At 38.7% G+C, this 24,592-nt stretch overlaps 1 protein-coding gene across 2 annotated transcripts in view; it reads left to right on the top strand.

The window, feature by feature from the left end:
• LOC145979800 (alpha-tocopherol transfer protein-like) overlaps positions 1-24,386 on the top strand; it is a 155,605-nt gene extending 131,219 nt beyond the window's left edge. For both annotated transcript variants that reach the window (XM_083112811.1, XM_083112810.1), the window contains exons 7-8: positions 19,241-19,385; positions 22,738-24,386. In XM_083112811.1, coding sequence (XP_082968937.1) covers positions 19,241-19,385; positions 22,738-22,769 — 177 coding nt within the window. In that variant the 3' untranslated portion in view covers positions 22,770-24,386. The remainder of the gene's footprint in view (positions 1-19,240; positions 19,386-22,737) is intronic.
• The last annotated feature ends 206 nt before the right edge of the window (positions 24,387-24,592 follow it).

The raw sequence follows: 24,592 nt of genomic DNA, 5'->3' as shown, positions 1-24,592 counted from the left end.
ACCTAATTGTACAATACTTGTACCTAATTGTACAACATATACACAGACATAAAAGAAAGAGCCTTCCCGTAACTTACTTCATGTACAATTTATATGATTTTACAACTGTGAAAAGAAAGCATATGTGTTCTGTATGCACACATTTATTCTTATTTTTCGAAGTTGAATGAAAGCACATGTTTTTACGCTCTCGTAATACTAACCTTGCTCCACTGATTTTAAATTGCTTCCATCCGCTTTTTTTTTCTGTGTTATTTCCGCATGCACGCAACATTCGCTTTCAATAGACAGAAGGAGTGTTAGTATAGCAGGCTTCGAGTTTACAATTTATTAAATTAAACAATAATTTATGTAAGAATATACTTGTACTTACCGAACACAAAATAATAAAAGCACATGTGAATATTTGCGTGTGTTCATGTTATATGACGACTGAGTAAAAAAATAATATTGACTCCCCGAAAGATAAAAGTTCCTAGTTCGACATCAGATGCATGCAAATTTTATGTTTTGCTCTCCAAAATCTTGATTTTTATGTTTGTGCTATTTGTCATACAGCAGAGGAGGAGGAGGAGGGAGAGGGAGGGGAGGGGGTACTATTAGCGCCATCTATTAGCAAACAATAGAAATAAAAAGTAAGTCAAACTTTTTCAACACCCAAACATTTTAAACGTCCTCGCGTAGTAATACGATCTAGCTGAAGACGTTTAAAAGAGTACTCTTAGTCGACGAAGCTAATTGCTAGGGCCCTTATATTACTAAAATATTCTTTAATTTGCATATTTCTCATACCGCCATATGTTGTTCTAGTTGACTTCTTCCAAAAAAAATGCTAATTAGCGAGAGTTAATTAAGCAAGGCAAGTAAAAGAAGCAAAATAGAACAACATATGGCGGCGTGAAAATATGTAAAAAATTCGATTCAGAGGTGGATCGAATTAAAGTTGGGGGATATTTTGCATTTTTTCCCTATAATGTACAAAACATTTACCGTACATAATCTTTTCCATTTACAACAGTATAAAATAAGAGGAATGTGTGACAATATCCATATTAATTAGGAAACTATGTTGTATGCTAGGTTAGCTAATTGTGTCTTCTACAGCTTCACTGTATAGAGGGAAGATGGAAAAAGAGAGCTCTACGGAAACTAACACTCTTAACAATATTGTACGTCCGTGAAAATTATATATAAATAAGACTTAAGCGTATTATCTGCTTTCATGTCAGATTTTACCAACCTGTGAGCTGTAGTGTTTAGGTGACAAGCGACCTGCTCAAATATGATACTGTTGACAATATTGTACGCCCGTGAAAATTATATATAAATAAGACTTAAGCGTATTATCTGCTTTCATGTCAGATTTTACCAACCTGTGAGCTGTAGTGTTTAGGTGACAAGCGACCTGCTCAAATATGATACTGTTGACAATATTGTACGCCCGTGAAAATTATATATAAATAAGACTTAAGCGTATTATCTGCTTTCATGTCAGATTTTACCAACCTGTGAGCTGTAGTGTTTAGGTGACAAGCGACCTGCTCAAATATGATACTGTTGACAATATTGTACGCCCGTGAAAATTATATATAAATAAGACTTAAGCGTATTATCTGCTTTCATGTCAGATTTTACCAACCTGTGAGCTGTAGTGTTTAGGTGACAAGCGACCTGCTCAAATATGATACTGTTGACAATATTGTACGTCCGTGAAAATTATATATAAATAAGACTTAAGCGTATTATCTGCTTTCATGTCAGATTTTGCCAACCTGTGAGCTGTAGTGTTTAGGTGACAAGCGACCTGCTCAAATATGATACTGTTGACAATATTGTAAGCCCGTGAAAATTATATATAAATAAGACTTAAGCGTATTATCTGCTTTCATGTCAGATTTTACCAACCTGTGAGCTGTAGTGTTTAGGTGACAAACGACCTGCTCAAATATGATACTGTTGACAATATTGTACGCCCGTGAAAATTATATATAAATAAGACTTAAGCGTATTATCTGCTTTCATGTCAGATTTTACCAACCTGTGAGCTGTAGTGTTTAGGTGACAAGCGACCTGCTCAAATATGATACTGTTGACAATATTGTACGCCCGTGAAAATTATATATAAATAAGACTTAAGCGTATTATCTGCTTTCATGTCAGATTTTACCAACCTGTGAGCTGTAGTGTTTAGGTGACAAGCGACCTGCTCAAATATGATACTGTTGACAATATTGTACGCCCGTGAAAATTATATATAAATAAGACTTAAGCGTATTATCTGCTTTCATGTCAGATTTTGCCAACCTGTGAGCTGTAGTGTTTAGGTGACAAGCGACCTGCTCAAATATGATACTGTTGACAATATTGTACGCCCGTGAAAATTATATATAAATAAGACTTAAGCGTATTATCTGCTTTCATGTCAGATTTTGCCAACCTGTGAGCTGTAGTGTTTAGGTGACAAGCGACCTGCTCAAATATGATACTGGTAGCCATAAAACTGAATGGGCACTTGAGGATTCTTCAGGATGTCGGCTTTGTACTTGAGAGCATAGTTTGATTCGTATTCTACCACTGGCACGCGCAGCTCCATGGACCTTACAATACACTTGGCAGCGTCGGGTAGTGTGTTGGGAAGCAAGGTAGTCCCGTCCGGGCCCAAAGTGCTGTTACGCATCAGTGCGTCGTTGTCGTTGGCAGCTCTGCGAAAAGTGACGCGCAAACTACCCTTCTACATGATCTCCTTGTAGTCCGAGAAGAAACCGGGCAGCAGACGCATGGGAAACAGTACTGTGTGACTTTGAGTTTTGATTTTTGTACCTGCTTCGAATCCCCCTGCCTGGTAGTATGCTGCATCGGTCTTGGAGAGTTTCAGTGTTCCCACGGCAGTCGAGGTAATCCCGGGGTAGTCAACCCTATCGATGACGGTGCCGTGCTTTCTAACTTCCACCTGCGAGAATAGGTACGGCACAAAATTATCTACGAGTCTTAGGTTTGCGTTGGCAAGAAATGCTTCGCCGTTGTCTCTCTTCACTACATCAAACTTGACGTACAAATCAGCTCTGTGAGGGTGAATGAATTTATCCCCGACGTCCACATCGTATTCTATCTCTCGATTCGCTTCGTTAAGGTTGGCAAACGTGCGACGGTTGGGAGGGAAGGACTGCAACTCGTAACTTTCGATTTGTTCCATGATGGTTATTTATTATATGTTAATCTCCACGACGGCAGTGGTCGCGGCTCCTGCAAAATCAACTACCTCCCCCTTCTTGTTTGTCACTGCTAATTCTATGTTGTCTATGCGATTACGAGATACAGGAAAGTATATCGGTGGGGAGGGTGTGTAGATAATTGGCTCCATGAACTCAGAGTTTGGTTTGAACGTAGCGATAATACCTGTCTGCTTGTAACTCCCTGGGATGCCATCAGAGGATTTGGTGATCATACCTTGATCATTTTTTTACAGAGCAGTTCGGGTAGGTTGTTATTTATAGACCCCACCCCAATTTTTTTTTGTTTCGTGTTCATGGCGATGGTCGTACCTAATGCGGCGACCCGTTCGCCCAGCGAGACGTCTCTGCTGACGAGTCTCCCGAAAGCTGCGTGCTCTAACTTTCTGTCAGCATCATGACGTACATCGAGATCGGTATTGGTATTGTAGGCAATATCGTGATTCTTGTATGCAGCATCCAGGGGATTCACACTCTTGTCGCCTCTCTTTTATTCGCTGTTCGAGTTTGGTACCGGGGCCGCGGTACTGGTAACCTGGCAAGTGCATCTTGAAGGGTAGCTTGTTGATGATGTCGTTCACGAGACCTCGGCCTTCGGCCACGTTCCAAAATTTCGGAGGTAGGGTGTTGATGATTTTGATGAGGTACCCTATGCCTTTGTCGTCATTCACAATGAAGTTGGCAAGCTTGGAGCTAACCATGTCCACAATTCCTACCTTCTCGTTGCGAAAGTTGCTGTTGCCTGTATTCTCCTCTCCTGCAATAACCAACAACCTGTCTATGAGCTTGCGCACGTCGTCAACCCACACAAACTCTTTGGGCAGGTTGTTGTAGAGTTTGACGCCGCTGCCTGTTTTGACCTGGTTCCATATCGGCTTGATGAGGTTCTTGTATTTTTCGCCGCTGCTAGATTTGACGCGATTCTGCGTAGCGTTGTTGTTTTGGTACAAGGCATCCGTCATGATCAAAATTTTCTTGTAACTTTGGTAATCTTCGTCTGTGTAATCTCTTGGCTGCTTGTTTGGTGATGAGTTCCCACAGTCCAACCGTGCCGGGATACCTGTTCCAGCTGTTTTTCTCACCCAAATTGACTTTCATGTTGTCACCCTCGAACGTGACTTTCGATTTTCCGATTTTCCAAACCACGCCCTCGTTGAGTTCCATGGTTGGGTACAATCCGAAAACCTCGTCTTTCTCGAACTAAACTCAACGGCCTGTTGATCAATCAATTTTCGGAACGCTGCTCTTCTTGCTGGAACAGTGACGATTTCAGATTCGCGACGATCGACATGACGAGGAAACCCAACGACGGAAAATACAGAAACAAAATTAACGACTTTCTAAACGTTGCAACGTTGTGAGAAACGTTTCTCACAACGTTGCAACGTTTAGAAAGTCGTTAATTTTGTTTCTGTATTTTCCGTCGTTGGGTTTCCTCGTCATGTCGATCGTCGCGAATCTGAAATCGTCACTGTTCCAGCAAGAAGAGCAGCGTTCCGAAAATTGATTGATCAACAGGCCGTTGAGTTTAGTTCGAGAAAGACGAGGTTTTCGGATTGTACCCAACCATGGAACTCAACGAGGGCGTGGTTTGGAAAATCGGAAAATCGAAAGTCACGTTCGAGGGTGACAACATGAAAGTCAATTTGGGTGAGAAAAACAGCTGGAACAGGTATCCCGGCACGGTTGGACTGTGGGAACTCATCACCAAAAAAGCAGCCAAGAGATTACACAGACGAAGATTACCAAAGTTACAAGAAAATTTTGATCATGACGGATGCCTTGTACCAAAACAACAACGCTACGCAGAATCGCGTCAAATCTAGCAGCGGCGAAAAATACAAGAACCTCATCAAGCCGATATGGAACCAGGTCAAAACAGGCAGCGGCGTCAAACTCTACAACAACCTGCCCAAAGAGTTTGTGTGGGTTGACGACGTGCGCAAGCTCATAGACAGGTTGTTGGTTATTGCAGGAGAGGAGAATACAGGCAACAGCAACTTTCGCAACGAGAAGGTAGGAATTGTGGACATGGTTAGCTCCAAGCTTGCCAACTTCATTGTGAATGACGACAAAGGCATAGGGTACCTCATCAAAATCATCAACACCCTACCTCCGAAATTTTGGAACGTGGCCGAAGGCCGAGGTCTCGTGAACGACATCATCAACAAGCTACCCTTCAAGATGCACTTGCCAGGTTACCAGTACCGCGGCCCCGGTACCAAACTCGAACAGCGAATAAAAGAGAGGCGACAAGAGTGTGAATCCCCTGGATGCTGCATGCAAGAATCACGATATTGCCTACAATACCAATACCGATCTCGATGTACGTCATGATGCTGACAGAAAGTTAGAGCACGCAGCTTTCGGGAGACTCGTCAGCAGAGACGTCTCGCTGGGCGAACGGGTCGCCGCATTAGGTACGACCATCGCCATGAACACGAAACAAAAAAAAATGGGGTGGGGTCTATAAATAACAACCTACCCGAACTGCTCTGTAAAAAATGATCAAGGTATGATCACCAAATCCTCTGACGGCATCCCAGGGAGTTACAAGCAGACAGGTATTATCGCTACGTTCAAACCAAACTCTGAGTTCATGGAGCCAATTATCTACACACCCTCCCCACCGATATACTTTCCTGTATCTCGTAATCGCATAGACAACATAGAATTAGCAGTGACAAACAAGAAGGGGGAGGTAGTTGATTTTGCAGGAGCCGCGACCACTGCCGTCGTGGAGATTAACATATAATAAATAACCATCATGGAACAAATCGAAAGTTACGAGTTGCAGTCCTTCCCTCCCAACCGTCGCACGTTTGCCAACCTTAACGAAGCGAATCGAGAGATAGAATACGATGTGGACGTCGGGGATAAATTCATTCACCCTCACAGAGCTGATTTGTACGTCAAGTTTGATGTAGTGAAGAGAGACAACGGCGAAGCATTTCTTGCCAACGCAAACCTAAGACTCGTAGATAATTTTGTGCCGTACCTATTCTCGCAGGTGGAAGTTAGAAAGCACGGCACCGTCATCGATAGGGTTGACTACCCCGGGATTACCTCGACTGCCGTGGGAACACTGAAACTCTCCAAGACCGATGCAGCATACTACCAGGCAGGGGGATTCGAAGCAGGTACAAAAATCAAAACTCAAAGTCACACAGTACTGTTTCCCATGCGTCTGCTGCCCGGTTTCTTCTCGGACTACAAGGAGATCATGTAGAAGGGTAGTTTGCGCGTCACTTTTCGCAGAGCTGCCAACGACAACGACGCACTGATGCGTAACAGCACTTTGGGCCCGGACGGGACTACCTTGCTTCCCAACACACTACCCGACGCTGCCAAGTGTATTGTAAGGTCCATGGAGCTGCGCGTGCCAGTGGTAGAATACGAATCAAACTATGCTCTCAAGTACAAAGCCGACATCCTGAAGAATCCTCAAGTGCCCATTCAGTTTTATGGCTACCAGTATCATATTTGAGCAGGTCGCTTGTCACCTAAACACTACAGCTCACAGGTTGGCAAAATCTGACATGAAAGCAGATAATACGCTTAAGTCTTATTTATATATAATTTTCACGGGCGTACAATATTGTCAACAGTATCATATTTGAGCAGGTCGCTTGTCACCTAAACACTACAGCTCACAGGTTGGCAAAATCTGACATGAAAGCAGATAATACGCTTAAGTCTTATTTATATATAATTTTCACGGGCGTACAATATTGTCAACAGTATCATATTTGAGCAGGTCGCTTGTCACCTAAACACTACAGCTCACAGGTTGGTAAAATCTGACATGAAAGCAGATAATACGCTTAAGTCTTATTTATATATAATTTTCACGGGCGTACAATATTGTCAACAGTATCATATTTGAGCAGGTCGCTTGTCACCTAAACACTACAGCTCACAGGTTGGTAAAATCTGACATGAAAGCAGATAATACGCTTAAGTTTTATTTATATATAATTTTCACGGGCGTACAATATTGTCAACAGTATCATATTTGAGCAGGTCGTTTGTCACCTAAACACTACAGCTCACAGGTTGGTAAAATCTGACATGAAAGCAGATAATACCTTTAAGTCTTATTTATATATAATTTTCACGGGCTTACAATATTGTCAACAGTATCATATTTGAGCAGGTCGCTTGTCACCTAAACACTACAGCTCACAGGTTGGCAAAATCTGACATGAAAGCAGATAATACGCTTAAGTCTTATTTATATATAATTTTCACGGACGTACAATATTGTCAACAGTATCATATTTGAGCAGGTCGCTTGTCACCTAAACACTACAGCTCACAGGTTGGTAAAATCTGACATGAAAGCAGATAATACGCTTAAGTCTTATTTATATATAATTTTCACGGGCGTACAATATTGTCAACAGTATCATATTTGAGCAGGTCGCTTGTCACCTAAACACTACAGCTCACAGGTTGGTAAAATCTGACATGAAAGCAGATAATACGCTTAAGTCTTATTTATATATAATTTTCACGGGCGTACAATATTGTCAACAGTATCATATTTGAGCAGGTCGCTTGTCACCTAAACACTACAGCTCACAGGTTGGTAAAATCTGACATGAAAGCAGATAATACGCTTAAGTCTTATTTATATATAATTTTCACGGGCTTACAATATTGTCAACAGTATCATATTTGAGCAGGTCGCTTGTCACCTAAACACTACAGCTCACAGGTTGGTAAAATGTGACATGAAAGCAGATAATACGCTTAAGTCTTATTTATATATAATTTTCACGGACGTACAATATTGTTAAGAGTGTTAGTTTCCGTAGAGCTCTCTTTTTCCATCTTCCCTCTATACAGTGAAGCTGTAGAAGACACAATTAGCTAACCTAGCATACAACATAGTTTCCTAATTAATATGGATATTGTCACACATTCCTCTTATTTTATACTGTTGTAAATGGAAAAGATTATGTACGGTAAATGTTTTGTACATTATAGGGAAAAAATGCAAAATATCCCCCAACTTTAATTCGATCCACCTCTGAATCGAATTTTTTACATATTTTCACGCCGCCATATGTTGTTCTATTTTGCTTCTTTTACTTGCCTTGCTTAATTAACTCTCGCCAATAAGCATTTTTTTTTGGAAGAAGTCAACTAGAACAACATATGGCGGTATGAGAAATATGCAAATTAAAGAATATTTTAGTAATATAAGGGCCCTAGCAATTAGCTTCGTCGACTAAGAGTACTCTTTTAAACGTCTTCAGCTAGATCGTATTACTACGCGAGGACGTTTAAAATGTTTGGGTGTTGAAAAAGTTTGACTTACTTTTTATTTCTATTGTTTGCTAATAGATGGCGCTAATAGTACCCCCTCCCCTCCCTCTCCCTCCTCCTCCTCCTCTGCTGTATGACAAATAGCACAAACATAAAAATCAAGATTTTGGAGAGCAAAACATAAAATTTGCATGCATCTGATGTCGAACTAGGAACTTTTATCTTTCGGGGAGTCAATATTATTTTTTTACTCAGTCGTCATATAACATGAACACACGCAAATATTCACATGTGCTTTTATTATTTTGTGTTCGGTAAGTACAAGTATATTCTTACATAAATTATTGTTTAATTTAATAAATTGTAAACTCGAAGCCTGCTATACTAACACTCCTTCTGTCTATTGAAAGCGAATGTTGCGTGCATGCGGAAATAACACAGAAAAAAAAAGCGGATGGAAGCAATTTAAAATCAGTGGAGCAAGGTTAGTATTACGAGAGCGTAAAAACATGTGCTTTCATTCAACTTCGAAAAATAAGAATAAATGTGTGCATACAGAACACATATGCTTTCTTTTCACAGTTGTAAAATCATATAAATTGTACATGAAGTAAGTTACGGGAAGGCTCTTTCTTTTATGTCTGTGTATATGTTGTACAATTAGGTACAAGTATTGTACAATTAGGTACAAATTGTTGTACAATTATTTTCCCCAGTTGTCCAGTTGGAGTTGGGGGCATAACACTGGTACTATTTGTAATCACAGTGCTTACTCATGTATTTTGTTTAATATTTTATTTCAAATTCACTGTCAGAAACTAGTGTTGCCAGTTCCTGGATGTAGGTTTACCTACTCTGTTGGTTGTCACTGTCAAGCTTCCAGTATTCGTACAGCATAAAAAGCTATAACCCCCCTCTCAAAATATATACATTGTATACGCCAAGATGCTCAATAGCCTAGCAACACATCATGAAAAAACATGCCAAGAGAACCCAGTGGGTTAGGTTAGGTTAGGTTAGGTTAGGTTAGGTTATGTGTTAGGTTAGGTTAGGTTAGGTTAGGTTAGGTTAGGTTAGGTGAATTTAGGAATGTTGGTTGCTACGTGCTTGATGCCAGCTTCGAGTTTTGGGTGGTTGTTCTCGAAACCTAAAAATTCTCCCATGGTGCCCAGGTCCACGGTCTCCGTCGCGGATAGGATATACATTGTATACGCCAAGATTTTAGGAATTTAGGAATGTTGGTTGCTACGTGCTTGATGCCAGCTTCGAGTTTTGGGTGGTTGTTCTCGAAACCTAAAAGTTCTCCCATGGTGCCCAGGTCCACGGTCTCCGTCGCGGATAGGATATACATTGTATACGCCAAGATGCTCAATAGCCTAGCAACACATCATGAAAAAACATGCCAAGAGAACCCAGTGGGTTTATAAGTCAGTGCTGCCAACTCCTATTTGTAGGTTAGCTTAACCTATGAAAAATCATATAGTAGAATTTTTGTAGAGTGGGTAGGCAACACCGACGAGCATCAAATGATGATTTCGAGCCTCAAATAATGATTTCGAGCATCAAATAATAATTCGAGCCTCAAATAATAATTCGAGTTTTGTTAGTGTTGCCAATTTCTATTTGTAGGTTAGCTTAGCCAGTAAAAGATCATATAGTGGAATTTTCTTCGGATGGGTTGGTAAAACCCAAGCCTCAAAAAAAAAAAACATCCAATAGAGTTGCCAGATGTAAACAGAGGGCAATAGACCCCCCTCATAAAAGGCTACAGTAAAAACCCACAGTGTTGCCAACACTAGCCCCCCAACAGTATTGCCAGACATAAAAAATACATGGACCCCTCAGACCCTTTGATGAAAATTTACAGTGAAAAAAACCCAGTAGGTTAACAACACTGTCAAAAAATCTACGGCAGTATTGCCAGATGTAAACAGAGGGCAATAGACCCCCCTCATAAAAGGCTACAGTAAAAACCCACAGTGTTGCCAACTCTGTGCCCTCAAAATATACATCATAAAAGGCTACGACGAGCCTCAAATGATGATTCGAGCCTCAAAAAATTATTTAGAACTCTCCAATTGTCTCTACTGTAACACTGCGAGAAAAACCTATAGCTGGCAACAGTAATGAGCTCATGCCTTACAAGAGAAAACCATTAAGACGATCTTCACTTTCTGGCGTTGAACCCGTGCAGTGTTGCCATCCATCCATCTCTCTCTCTTTTACGGCAGTGCCGGCTCTCCTTGCCCAGTATATGTAGGTTGGCAAAAATTGCTTTATGCACTGTAAAGCAAGCCTCAAGCAAAGTTGCCAGCTCCTTGCTTTAGGTTAGGTTAGACCAAGGAAAAAAAGCTGTAGGTAGGCTGTCGGTTGTTTAACTCTTCCCTCTCTCTCTCCCCTCTCTTTTTTTTTGTAAAAAACTATGGCAAAAATACCAGTAGGTTGGCAACCTTGCTTTATGCACTGTAAGGCAAGCCTCAAGCAAGGTTGCCAGCTCCTTGCTTTAGGTTAGGTTAGACAAAAAAAAAATCTTGGTGATTTTTTTGGAGTAAAATTTTTGGTAATACTGTGTCCGAAAATAGGGGGGGGGGGTTTATGCCTTACAAGAGCAAACCATTAAAGCAAGCCCCACCGAGCTTTACTTTCGGGCGTAGTGTTGGCAACACTGCGAGAAAAAGGTTGCCAGCTCCATGCTTTAGGTTAGGTTACCCCAAAAACCTTGGTGATTTTTTCGGGTAAGGAGTTGGCAACACTGCGAGCCTCAAATGATGATTCGAGCCTCAAAAGAGGATTTAGAACTCTCCAATTGTCTCTACTAACATTACACGTCTTGCTCAAAGTGGGCACCTCCGTTACGAATGCAAGCACGCAGGTTTTTACGGACATTTGGTCTCTTAACTCGTGATGTGATAGTGTCCTTGATGTGTTGACCAGCTGTTAAGATCCTCTCCCTGAGCTCTTCTTGCGAGTTTACCGGTGTCTTGTCACGTCAAATCAATCAGGGGATCGAGCTGGCCAGCCATCATGCCGGTAAATCATGTCACGTCTTGTAGCTAGAGTCACATCCTCCAACAACATTGCCATCCCGTTCCTAAAAAAATGTTCATAAGTGATGCTATTTAATATTTGGGGCAGGAAAAATGGCTCGATCAAATGATTGTTGATGACGCCCATCCATACTTCTGCCTGGGCGTGCGACAGTGGCTGGATTAAAATTACCCAAAGAAATGGATTGGCCGAGGCGGCCCGATTCCATGGCCGGCTCGATCCCCTGATTTACCGCTTTGCGACTTCTACATTTGGAGCCACATGACAAGAGACAGGTAAACTCGCAAGAAGAGCTCAGGGAGAGGATCTCAACAGCTGGTCAACACATCAAGGACACTATCATATCACGAGTTAAGAGACCAAATGTCCGTAAAAACCTGCGTGCCTGCATTCGTAACGGAGGTGCCCACTTTGAGCAAGACGTGTAATGTTCTTTAATTGTATTGTTCATTGATTCCATTCACATGAAGATGAATGAAGTATTATTTCTTGTACACAAATGTGAATGTTAGCAACTTTTGTACCTTGTTGGATAGCAGATGACACAAGGAAGTAATTAAAGTAATTTGTACGCTTCGTGTCATACCATTTTTGTTATTAGTACGTTGCCAAGTAAATAATAATAATAACAGCAATAATGATAAGTAATACTAATAATAATAATTTTGGAACAAATTGGTTCATTATCATGAAATTTGAATTATTATTACATAATAATAATTATTGTTATTTATATTATTTAAATTTCTGGTAACGCCCATGGGAACAATTATGAGTGACCCTCCCCCCACCCTTCGATTTTTTTGCTGGCTACGGCCATGGGGTAGGGCGTACCGTTGTGTACAGCCAGAAAAAGAAGCACTGTATCTCGCTTCTATATTTCTCTTCTCCCATTCATTTCTCTACATTTCTCTCTTTGTTTATCGATTCTTTTATGTCTTATTTTTCCTCTGTTTTAAAAACTTTCTATTTGTTCCGGTAAGAACGTCGACTTGGTATCATTACGGATACAATTCCTCGATTTTAACTACTCTTGCAACTGGTACACATGAAGACATCAATAAGACACCGTCAAAGGAACACCCAGGCCGGGTTGGAACCGGAAACCTTCGGTAGTGAGGTCGTGAGAATTAAAGTTATCATCGTTAGATAACTGGGTGGATTCAGTATGTAATGCTCATGAATGAATATGGGGTGTAAGAGATTACCCTTCCACGTAGTACGCCCAATTGTCAACCTCACTTCCACGTAGTAAACCCTGGACTGCATTTTGCAGACTAACGAGGCTCTGGCGACTGGCCCTGGTCAGTATAATTCTGTGTGTTGTCCTGTGTCTTGTCCGTGTGTAACCAAAGTCAGAATATTTTAATATTTTAGTTATGACTAGGGGTCGGAAGTTGAGGACAAATCTCTCTTTTTTTTTTCCTAGTGTCCGAAGACGAGGCCCAACATAATATATGTTCCAGGGGCGCCGACATGTCAAAATTATTGAGGGGGCTCTGATCACTGAAATAAATTAATGAATGACTCACTCTCTCCCTTTTTTAAGGTTTGGCCTCAGTGTTCGGAATCTCATAATAGCTAAAGGTGTGCGGGATCCCGAAAAGTCCGGACCGGGATCGGTAAAAAAAAATTCCCGTCCCGATCCCGACTTCGGGAAATGATTTCCCGACTTTTCGGGATCCCGAGCAGTCTGGAAATACCGAATGCTCATTTTAAAATGTCGTTATTTCTCGACATTTTATGCATTGTGAATTTCTGGAACTTATCGTAAATTGTTAGTTTTTAATCCAGAAATCACTTAAAAGTGAAAATGACGTGTAGAATTCGAGATTTTCAGAGCTTCGAGAAATGTCGAACATTTACGGTTCGAAAATTTCCCGACTTAGTCCGGAAATTGAAATTTTTTCCCGTCCCGATCCCGTCCCGCACACCCCTAATAAAAGCCCATGAATTCCTCAAAAATATCAAAATTTTTATTCACAGTTCGAATGCAGAATATTAATTGTCCACGGATGGATGTCACAAGTTTCGTCAACCATAATAGCAAAATATTCCCGACTTTTAATATCTGCTACCACGGAGCGCAAAACAGATCTCCCTAATATATCAATGATCTCGACTGAATGTCATGTGAGAGCCATTTGTAGCCCGAACGTTCCATCCACTACCCTAGTTCATGCACATCGTCTTTTGAAACTCTTTTTAGTAAAAATGTTAACAATACTCATAATTACATACTTAGTATATAGTAATAAGTCATGTGTTTTGCTGTCTCTGGTCATAGCCCCCCCTCCAAAGTTGATGGTTTAGCGGTCTCAGCCCCCAAAAGTTGATGGTGTAGAACATTTCAAATGTGTATTTAAAGTTAAGTTCATGTGGCACAATTCAGAGTAAACTTTACAAGAGAAGCGAAATAATACATTAGATCCTCTTAAGCAAAATTATTTGGCGGGCTCTGCCCCCACATCGTTAACATTGGGGGGGGGGGGCTCGAGCCCCCCAAGCCCCATGGAGCCGGCGCCTATGATATGTTCATTTTGGGTCATTGTAGGCCAGAAAAAGGTGGATTCTATTTGTCCTTTTTGTCTTTTTCGGCGTTCCTTGGCTTATTGGTTCTTTTTTAACCTTTTTCAGGTCTTAACGGCTTTTTTTGCAACTTCACCTTCTTTCGACTACGTTTTTACTGCCCATTCTCAATTCGAATCATCATCAGTTCATCACCTCTTAAACATCCTTTCTGTAGTAAAGAAATAAAAATAGAGGGAGAAGTAAATATATTTGAACCGCTCCCTGAAACGAGAGAAAAACATTTTTGGACGACTGAAGCAGGTACGGTACAGTCACGGACACTGCCGGCTTGTAACGATTCCATTAAACGTCAATGGTTTTATTACAAGCCGGCAGTGTCAGTGACTGTACAAGGTCCTTTAACCGTAACTTGTCTGGAAGGTTGTGCTGTAAGTGGCAACTTTCTCTTGTTTTGAAGCTTTCAGCACGGTGTATACGACCAGACAGCAGGGGCCTGCAAAGATCTGAAGTGAGATAAGGAGGTGCCGCGCAGGGGGAGGGGTGGTAAGGTTAAAACTGAAGTTATTAATTAATTTGGATCACATTTATACGTTCTTTTTTTCCGTTCTAGGTCATTTTTTTGACAATTTATAGGTCTTCAAGTTCCGAGCCCTACTAATGATTATTTTTGTTCTGTTAACCTAAGACAGAATATTTTAGTCTCCCAACGTTACATATATGTTATTAGTTACATTGTAGTTCAGGTAAGGGGCTGGACCCCGTATAAAGTGACGGAATAGCCTAAGCGCTGACGCACCCAATATTTTAAAATCAAAATCGTGAATGAATACCGCGAAGGATTTCTACTGGCAATTGGTTGGAATAATTTCCCTCCGTAAGAATGTTGTCATGCCATCCTTTTCCTTTGTGACAGCTACAATATGATTCTCTGTGCTGACGCAGCAGATTTACGTTTAGCTGAGTTTTGCTTTCCGCTGACTCAATAGTCCAATCCTCAACTACTCAGGAATGCCAAATGATTCGCTCTGAACCTCGGCTTGTGTGTGGAAATACAGACAAGAAAGTTAAACACATTGATTAATGCAAATTAATGTATAAAATGCATCAGATATTGGATAAGCACTAAAATGCATCTGATTTTTATGATTATTATTTATACTGTACTGGTCGACTAGTTAAAGTGCATAAATTATTTCGTAAACTTATTTCTAACAAAACAAAGTAATTTTTAAATCTTGATTCGTTCATCTGGATGTTTTAGTAAGGTTTCTGTTTACGGAATATTTGCATATCGTATTTAATATTGATGGTTTTTAACTCGATAATGAGAGCAACAGCAAATTAACTATAATACTATTAATAAATGTTAATATAGGGCCTTCTCGTTGGCGCAGTGGTAGCGTCGTCGCCTTGTAATCAAGGAGTCCCAGGTGCGATACCCGTGGTTCGGATCCAACTTTAACCTGTAGGTCCAGTCCCGATTAGCCTTACTCAAGCACAATAAGTGTTAATAAGGTAAACAGAAAAATGCACTAAAATAAACCAGTCGTATGCACTATGTGGGGTCTTCTCGATGACGTAGTCGTAACGTTGTTTTCTTGTAATCAAGGGGCCCTGGGTTAGATATGAGGTGGAGATTATATGTGTTGACGTCTTTCTTCTTTTATCTGCGTTTTATCATTGGTTACCTTTAATCTCTCTCCTTCAACACCTCTTCCCGGTGCCTTGAGATCAGATTAATATCCCCGGAACTTTATACAGGGTGTTCGTAAAGCACCGGTACCATTACAAAAATCATAGCTCGGAAACTACATACAATGGAACAATGCTGTTGATTGCAAAATGAGCTACAACTCTCCATGTTTATATGCCCACCATAATTTTTCAACAAGACGGGTCACCCCCTCATTGGTCCAAGGATGTCCGAGGTCTTCTGGATAGGCATTTCCCTGGCAGGTGGATAGGCCGTTCTGGATAGGTTATTCCCTGGCCACCGCGCTCTCTTAATATCACACCCTTGGATTTCTTCTTCTGGGGGTATGTCAAAGATTGTGTTTACCGCACTCCTGTTCCAGATGTTGCTACTCTTCGAAGAACAATAACGGAGAGTATCCTAACTGTTACTGGTGATATGCTGGGGGCGTGTATGGGCAGAAGTGGATTACCGCCTTGGTGGTCCGAGAGCAACTAGTGGGGCGCACAACGTGGAGAGTTGTAGCTCATTTTGCAATCAACAGCATTGTTCTATTGCATGTAGTTTCCGAGCTATGTGTTTTTGTAATGGTACCAGGACTTTAAAAACACCCTGTGTATCTAGGTTCGAACTAAATATACAATACAGAATATGAATGGATGACTTAAATCGGCAACTTCCTTGATTAGTAAGTTGTCGTTAATTCAAAACATTATTTCTGTAGGTGATTAATTCATGGTTTATTACATACTGCTTCTATTTACATATTTATAATTCCTCCACAGGGGCATTAGGAAGCCCAGGTGATCTAGACAGTTGGGTGTCTGACTGCACGCAGGATACTCGGGTTTGATTCGCGTGGTGGATGATCTAACGTTGGAATTTTTCCGTCCTTCTCTCCGCATAAATGCTGCTCTGGGCTCACCCAGCCTTAAATCAGTGGGTATCTGGGACAAGTTTGGGGGGGGTAAAGGCCGCTGGAGATTGATGCTGATCACATCAGCTCCAAAATGGCCGAGATCGAGAATGTGTGGGGCCCTAACCCCATATCTCCTAAATGTGCCTTCATAGCACTGTGCCATATGCACGGGGAACTTTACCTTTACCTACAAGGGTATTATTCAAAACTCATCCACTTCTCAAATTTATCAAATGCACGTCTATTGCTTACAACATTGGTCCTTCCATAATCTCAGAGGTGGCACAACAACCTCAGTGGGCCTTGAGATTTTTTGGAGGCTTTTGATGTTGAAAATCATTAAATTGTTGCTGTGGTTGCTTCTGGAATTCACTAATTCTACGCAGTTACCGAACAAAACAGGGAAATCTAGACTGGAAATAAAAGATCCCTCTTCTACAGACTTCTCACACAATACAATGACCTCTCATCAAGTGTTTATTTATTTATTTATACATACTCCCAATAACAGAGCTATTGCTTAACTTACAACGGGGGTTTACAAGTAAATAAGTTTACATAGTACATAATATTCTTATAGATAAACATAAATATGAACGTATACAAACACACAAAACCAATTACATATACACAAGTAATTAAATTATATCAATGCCTATTTTCAGTTGTATGATACATACACAAATTATATTTAGCATTAATCAAATAATTTAAAATATAAAAGTATCAAAGCACAAATTTTGAGACAAAATTTAATTAAAAATAAATTGTTTAATAACAAATACATAATTTGTATCAGACATAACAAAATCGATGTTAACATTATTTTGAATTAGTACATTATGAGCTTTACATATTTTAACAATTACTGAATTTTCATGTACAATACTGTTAGAATTAACCAAAGAAATGGCAAATAAGAGCGAAGCATTCTAGGTTTAATTGTGAATCTTATCAAGTGTTGATATATTCTCTTCTGAGTATAACTTTCGGGTTTTCATCAGAGAAAAATGCTAGTAAATAATATCAAGGAACGGCCTCAACCCACAAAAAAATTATCCCCGGAAAATTAAAATTATTGACACTGTCTGTTGGCAAGTCTCTCTAACCTGGTCCACTTGTGCTACTAGCTTCTCCTTTATGTACGAACCCTGTTTTGTGTGCGTGCTGCCGAGAATTGAATTGAAAGCTTGTAGTATACCATTTCTTACACAATTGAAAATCATTCGGCAAAAAGTTATTTAACTTATAATACAATTGCATCCTATTTCTTGTCGGAAAGTCTATTTTTTTAATAGTTCAGTGTTGCACAACAAATTGTGTCATATCATATGTTCGCATTGAATTTGATGGTGAACCTTGCAATTACTCTATTGATATTGTTATGTTAGTGTCCCTCTCAGGTACGTCTCTTGTAGGTAGGCTTATATCGTGCCTATGCCGGCGTGGAATTTCAGAGGACATATTAAAAAAGCAAATAGTTAGATTTGCATCGGAATCAGAATAGATATTCTTATAAAATCTGGTCTCCTTCTGATGGATCAAAAAATGAAGTATTAAGATTTCGGTCTGTTAAAAATAATAATAATACGGTGTAAATGATAATAATACGTCAATAATAACAATAATTTATAATTAGGCCTAACCTACTTTCAAAGGAGCGGTAAACTGGTCAAAATATTATGGTCACCCTAATTTGAAATGATCTCACTAAACAAATAAATAAACCAGTGCATTGTGAGGAATGGCTAAATTGAAAAAAAGACGGAAGCGGTGATACCATAATTTCTTCATCGGAATAGTCAAACATAGAAGCCAAGGCCATGCTTTGTTTGTTTGTTTGATTTGGTGTTGTAAGTCTACTTTTTGCACAGTAAGGCTAATCGGGACTGGGCCTACAGTTTAAAGTGGGATCCGAACCGCTATGTGTCTCCACCGGGTTCGAACGTGGACCCCTTCATTGCAAGGCGACGACGCTACCACTGCGCCATCATTGAGGCCCCAGCCCTAGTAAACTCATCCAAACATGGATTCTATCTGCTCTTCAAATTCATGATCTTTCTTTTTGCCGTCAAGTTTGAACATCTAGATTTTTCAAATAAATAAAGCGGACTTAAAACAATTTCAAACATACTCGGCACCTCTACACTTTCGTCCATTCCGACATGGCCCTTTTCAATAGTGTGGCTACAGATCGCACTTTAAACTTTAGATACAGCCTCGGTTAACACAACATTACTACAGTGAATTCGGTGGACTAACCGGTGTGGAATCACAGCGCCAAACGGTTATTTTGACTAAATTCTCTTTCCCTAATGGCTGTCTTAGAGAAAGGGAAATTCAACATTGTCAGTTCTTGCCCAAGCTGTAGGCGTAATTGGCTGTTTGACCGCGAGTTCCTTCACAGGTAAACGCGGCAACAGAGGGTCACTGTCATAAGAACTGGCCCGGCGGTACTGTAACTGAGAAATTACTTTTTTTATCAATAAAAGTAATTGCTTCAACATATACCAACATTAAATTGATGTTCTGTTCATTTTGCAGATATTTTTCCACGGTTCAGACATGGACTCTCTACACAACCACATCCAACCAAAATATCTTCCTGAAGTCTATGGAGGAACGAGGCAAGAATATAGCTACAAGGAATGGTTGCAAGTACTCGAAGGGAATCAATTCATAATCCAAGGTGAGTGAGAGTATTACAGTACTGAGTTTTTCCCTGTAAAAATTGAGAGAATACAGTGTTTGAAACTCAAAACATTGCCATTCCTCACAACAGTCCAGGAAGCGTGTGGCTAAGCTCCGCTGTTAGATGTGTGACATGAAACAAACTAATGCCCGTTTGCACCGACATTGAATGCCCGTTTGCACCGACATTGAACTAACTCGCGAGTAAAAAGATCAGCGGGTCAGGGTAATCCTCGAGTAGCGATCATCTTCTGTTGCACCAACGTGTAAGGTGCGATGAACATATCGATTCACGAAACTCTCGATTAACCCTAGGAGGGTAGCTAGCCTCTAAGCAAGTGCCTAGACGTCATACAGATGGAAGTGTGTGATTGGTTATCTCTTTCGAGAAGGCGTGGTCGGCACGGTTCTACACGTGGTGTGGTTGGAAACAAGGAATGGAAGTAACGGTACATTGGTATCATAAACAGTTTCAAGCAACGGGCACGAGAAAATTTCAACACGGAATAAAGATTGGGGAAAACATATGTACGTGAATAAATTTTGATATATTAGTGGTGCTTGCAATCGTAGTAAGTAGTGTTACAGTTATATTTGTAGTAGATTTATATATATAATATACATGTATCTCCGCGTAGCAATCACGATCGTTTCATAGCTAATGTTTACATCGCTACGGCCTTGTGGGTGTGTGTTTACGTTTGTATTGCACGTTCAGTTTTACGAAGTCTGTACTGCAGAACGTGCACAGTAAACATCTGCCAAAACATATATTTAATAACATACTATATATTTCTAGCTTTTTATATACACAGCTTGAGTCTATTACTTCCCATTTTACATTTATGTAGTTTTGAAATTCTCGCCGATCTCGGAGGAGTAAAGTTCACCCTCATTTTACTCCTAGCTTACCCGGCGTTCCTGTTGGTGCAACAGATAATCAGCCGATTCGTGAGTTAACCATGAGTTTATTCTTACTCGCGAGTAAATCGACGTTGAATGACTTGTGGGATGGTATAATTTGCAACTTCTTATTTGTATGAATGTACGGAAAGGAGAGGGTAGTATTCTGTGGAAAAGGACAACAAAGATTTCTGACATACGACTTACTTCTCTTTTGGACTTTCAAATTAATTTCGACCCGCAATTCAGCCTTATTTCTTTGGTACGTAAATGTGTTAGAGCGAAAAATCGGGTTATTGGGGCAGGTGGCTCCGTCCAGTTTCTAACATACCTTCAAAAGGGACTCTACATAGAAAAGCGGGGCCGCGGTAGCGGTAGGAGGCGGTATGTAAATTACCCCAGTTGCGGAGCCCGGAATCGGTGGGAAATTTGGACACAGCAACCACCTCGCAACTTGAAACGGCTACATCTCAACTTCAAACGGCTGTACAGTTGTAAATACTTATTTCCGCGCTCCAGAATTTTATTATTCACACGACCTGAGCCTTCAACACCCCATGATCACAATCGAAGGAAGACTTTGCGAGAAGTGTATTGGACAATGATAAGTAGAGCCCGGATTTTATGTAATATGAAAGTACAAAATATGTAACAATAATTGATAAAATATGTACCTAAATATGTATTATCAAAAGAATATGTAGCTAAATATGTAGTATCATAGAATATGTAATATTAATAATAATCGAGTATCCAAGCAATTTCAAGAATTCCTGATAGATATTTATTTTATTAGAAACAAATTCAACGTAATTTTAAAGACATGAGTTGTTCAAATTAAAATTTGTATCAAATTTATAAACTCAAAAGAGCACAGCAACGTGCACATATTTAAGAAACCAATTTTGTCAACTATTAATTACTTTTCACATCGAAAATTATTGTGGAATATGTAAATATGTAAGAGAGCTCTTCGTAACTTTCGAAACAAAAGCGTCTGCAGAAAGAATAATCGAATGAAAATACCGAGCTACTTTTGTACTTGCTTGTACAAGCTCGCTACCTACGGGACAGTATGGCTTTCTTGTCCGTCGATGCCACATTTCTAGGTACTTTGCCTAAACCTTAAAGCGAGACGATAATATGCAACCAGAAAGGGGAGGGGAGAGAAACTACAGCATGCCAGTTCCAGGTTGTTGTTTTTTTCTTCAGCCTGTCGTTGGACTTGGCAGTCAATTTTAGATGACTGTAATCACTATGCAAGTCATTGATTAGAAAATATGACATCACATGAGATGCAAATGCTCTTCATCCTGTTGAGACCGAAAATATAGGAAAAAGGATCAAGATAGAAAAATATGCCGAAATATGATGTTTTATGTGAAGTAAATTAGCAAATATATAAAATATGTAATATCCTGGCAAATAATATGTAACAAAAATATTATGCAAAATGGTGTCAGTTACATAATTCGTTGACATTTTCGTGTTCATCAAGGTATGTATCTATAAAGGAATAGTATATGTAATTACATACAAATTCTAACTCTAATGATAAGTGACTGACTGTAATGGAATTCGAGCATAAAATATGTTTCTCAGAACCATGACCCGCCATCTCGTAAAATCCGTCTCCAACATCCAAATGCATATATACTGAGTACTGTCTGTGACGAAACTTTGAGAATGTCCCCATGATTATAAATACCATACATTTCATGAGCTGCCCAGAAGAAAATATATTGATTCCCCGACAATAATTTTGAATAACCCTGTATTAGTTACCATTAATACTCCTTTTGTTTGTTAATAACTTTCTGTTTAATTTTAGTGGTAATGCGTTTCAACTAACATATTACACTATTTATTTTTTCGGTTGAATAGTGAAAATTAAAAAATGCCTCAGATATTCATGTGAAGAAAGCTTTTGCTTTATTAAGTGTATTATCGGTAGCGTCGTCGCCTTGTAATCAAGGGGTCCCGGGTTCGATACCCGGTGGAGGCACTTAGTGGTTCGGATTCCACTTTAAACAGCAGGTCTATTCCCGATTAGCCTTACTGTGTATAAAGTGGACTTAAAACACCACCTTAATCAATCAATCAATTATTAAGTGCATTATTGATTTAAGGGCACAAAATTTACAAAACACATAGCTAATGCAATAGGCGTTTATGTAGAAAGTGAAGTTAGCTCAGAAAAATTCAACAGAACTTTTTGGAATAACTTCCAGTTTATTCTGGGGTAAAATAGTGATAACCACTTCTCCAAGGTTTACAATATTTTTCTTATCATTTGTGGATTTGTTAAGTAAAGTAAAATAAATAAAAAAGTGGAAGAATCCAATAAAAGCAAGTGGTAATGAAGTATTTTTTTTGTTTCAAATGTCAGTTTTAACTAATACTGTATATAATAATTCCCTAATAATATTTATCATTCTGTATTTCAGAGCTTAACCGACTTGGATACCACTCGGAATAAGCACACATTTCATGGAATTCCATCATTGCACAAGTGGAGGGACATGAACATAATTCTCAATCATACACAAAGACTATACAAGCAAGAATCAGCAAAAAGTGGTGGCAATATGTTCAGAACCCTTAGTGAAATTTTACGATAAACTGTAAATTTTCCTTTTTAATTGCATGTTATGTTAAAACTTATACATCTTTGAAAGGTTTGTTTTCTCTAATTAAATCGGCAAGATTTCTATTCATACACCAAAGAGGCAGGTTAACTTATCATTGCAATGCTTTATAATACATTTCGCAGGGAACGTAATTTGGGAAAAACTGTATTTCTCAGTATATTTGTGACAATGTTATTCCTAAGTACATAATTTTATTCACAATATTATTCCAAAGTATCTAATTCTCTTCACAATATTATTCCAAAGTGTCTAATTATCTTCACAGTAGTACTCCTAAATATCTTAATTCTCTTCACAATAGTATTCCTAAGTATCTTAATTCTCTTCACAATATTATTCCTAAGTATATAATTTTATTCACAATATTATTCCTAAGTATCTAATTCTCTTCACAATATTATTCCAAAGTGTCTAATTCTCTTCACAGTAGTATTCCTAAGTATCTTAATTCTCTTCACAATATTATTCCTAAGTATCTAATTCTCTTCACAATATTATTCCAAAGTGTCTAATTCTCTTCACAGTAGTATTCCTAAGTATCTTAATTCTCTTCACAGTATTATTCCTAAGTATCTTAATTCTCTTCACAATATTATTCCAAAGTGTCTAATTCTCTTCACAGTAGTATTCCTAAGTATCTTAATTCTCTTCACAGTAGTATTCCTAAGTATCTAATTCTCTTCACAATATTATTCCAAAGTGTCTAATTCTCTTCACAATATTATTCCTAAGTATCTAATTCTCTTCACAATATTATTCCTAAGTATCTAATTCTCTTCACAATATTATTCTTAAGTATGTAATTATCTTCACAATATTATTCCTAAGTATCTAATTCTCTTCACAATATTATTCATAAGTATCTAATTCTCTTCACAATATTAATCCTAAATATCTAATTTCCTTAAATAGAGAGTATTAAGAAAGAAAACAGCATCTAGTATTTATAAAAGCATTAAAAACTCTTAGTATTAATTTGTTAATACGTTGCTTTGATATTGTTATCGATTTTGAAATGTTTATTTATTTGTTATGCACTAAAGAAGTTTATATCCATGTGCTATGTCGAGAATAGTGTTTTCTTTAAATAAAATCGTTGTTAATTCCAACACTAGTATTTTCAGAGGTAAGATGTAAAAAGATACCTTTAATGGTAAGAGGATGAAATACTAGAACAAATTTAGTTAAGGGGTTTTCGGCAGTTTTATGTTAGACAGTTGAGAAAATCTATGATAATTTTAGATAATTTTCTTTTATAATATTTTTTTCTGGAAGAAGATTGTTCTTGAATTATATATGCTTCAATGTTATTTTATTGTATACATGTTATAATCCATTCCGTATAAATGAGTGTGTGATTGTTTAATATAGTAATTCAAATATTTTATATTTAAAATGTTCTTATGTACATACATATATTTTTCCACAGTTGGCAATAAAATGTTTGTAATAAAATTATTTTCTGTATTTTGTAAATATTTCTATTTATTACGAACAACAGAATATTATATTAAATAACACAAATATGTTTGAATTCACTTCTTACACAAACTATTTGTCGGTTTACCGAGATAGGAATTGTCTCACATTTTTGTAAGAAACGAAAATGAAATGTTACTTTACCATGATGATTCTAGATCATGTATTAAGA

The sequence above is a fragment of the Lepisma saccharinum genome, chromosome 26 (genome assembly GCF_977018435.1).
Source record: "Lepisma saccharinum chromosome 26, izLepSacc3.1, whole genome shotgun sequence".
Lineage (NCBI taxonomy): Eukaryota > Metazoa > Arthropoda > Insecta > Zygentoma > Lepismatidae > Lepisma > Lepisma saccharinum.
Note: the sequence above shows the minus strand (reverse complement) of the source record. Positions and strands in the feature narration are given on the sequence as shown.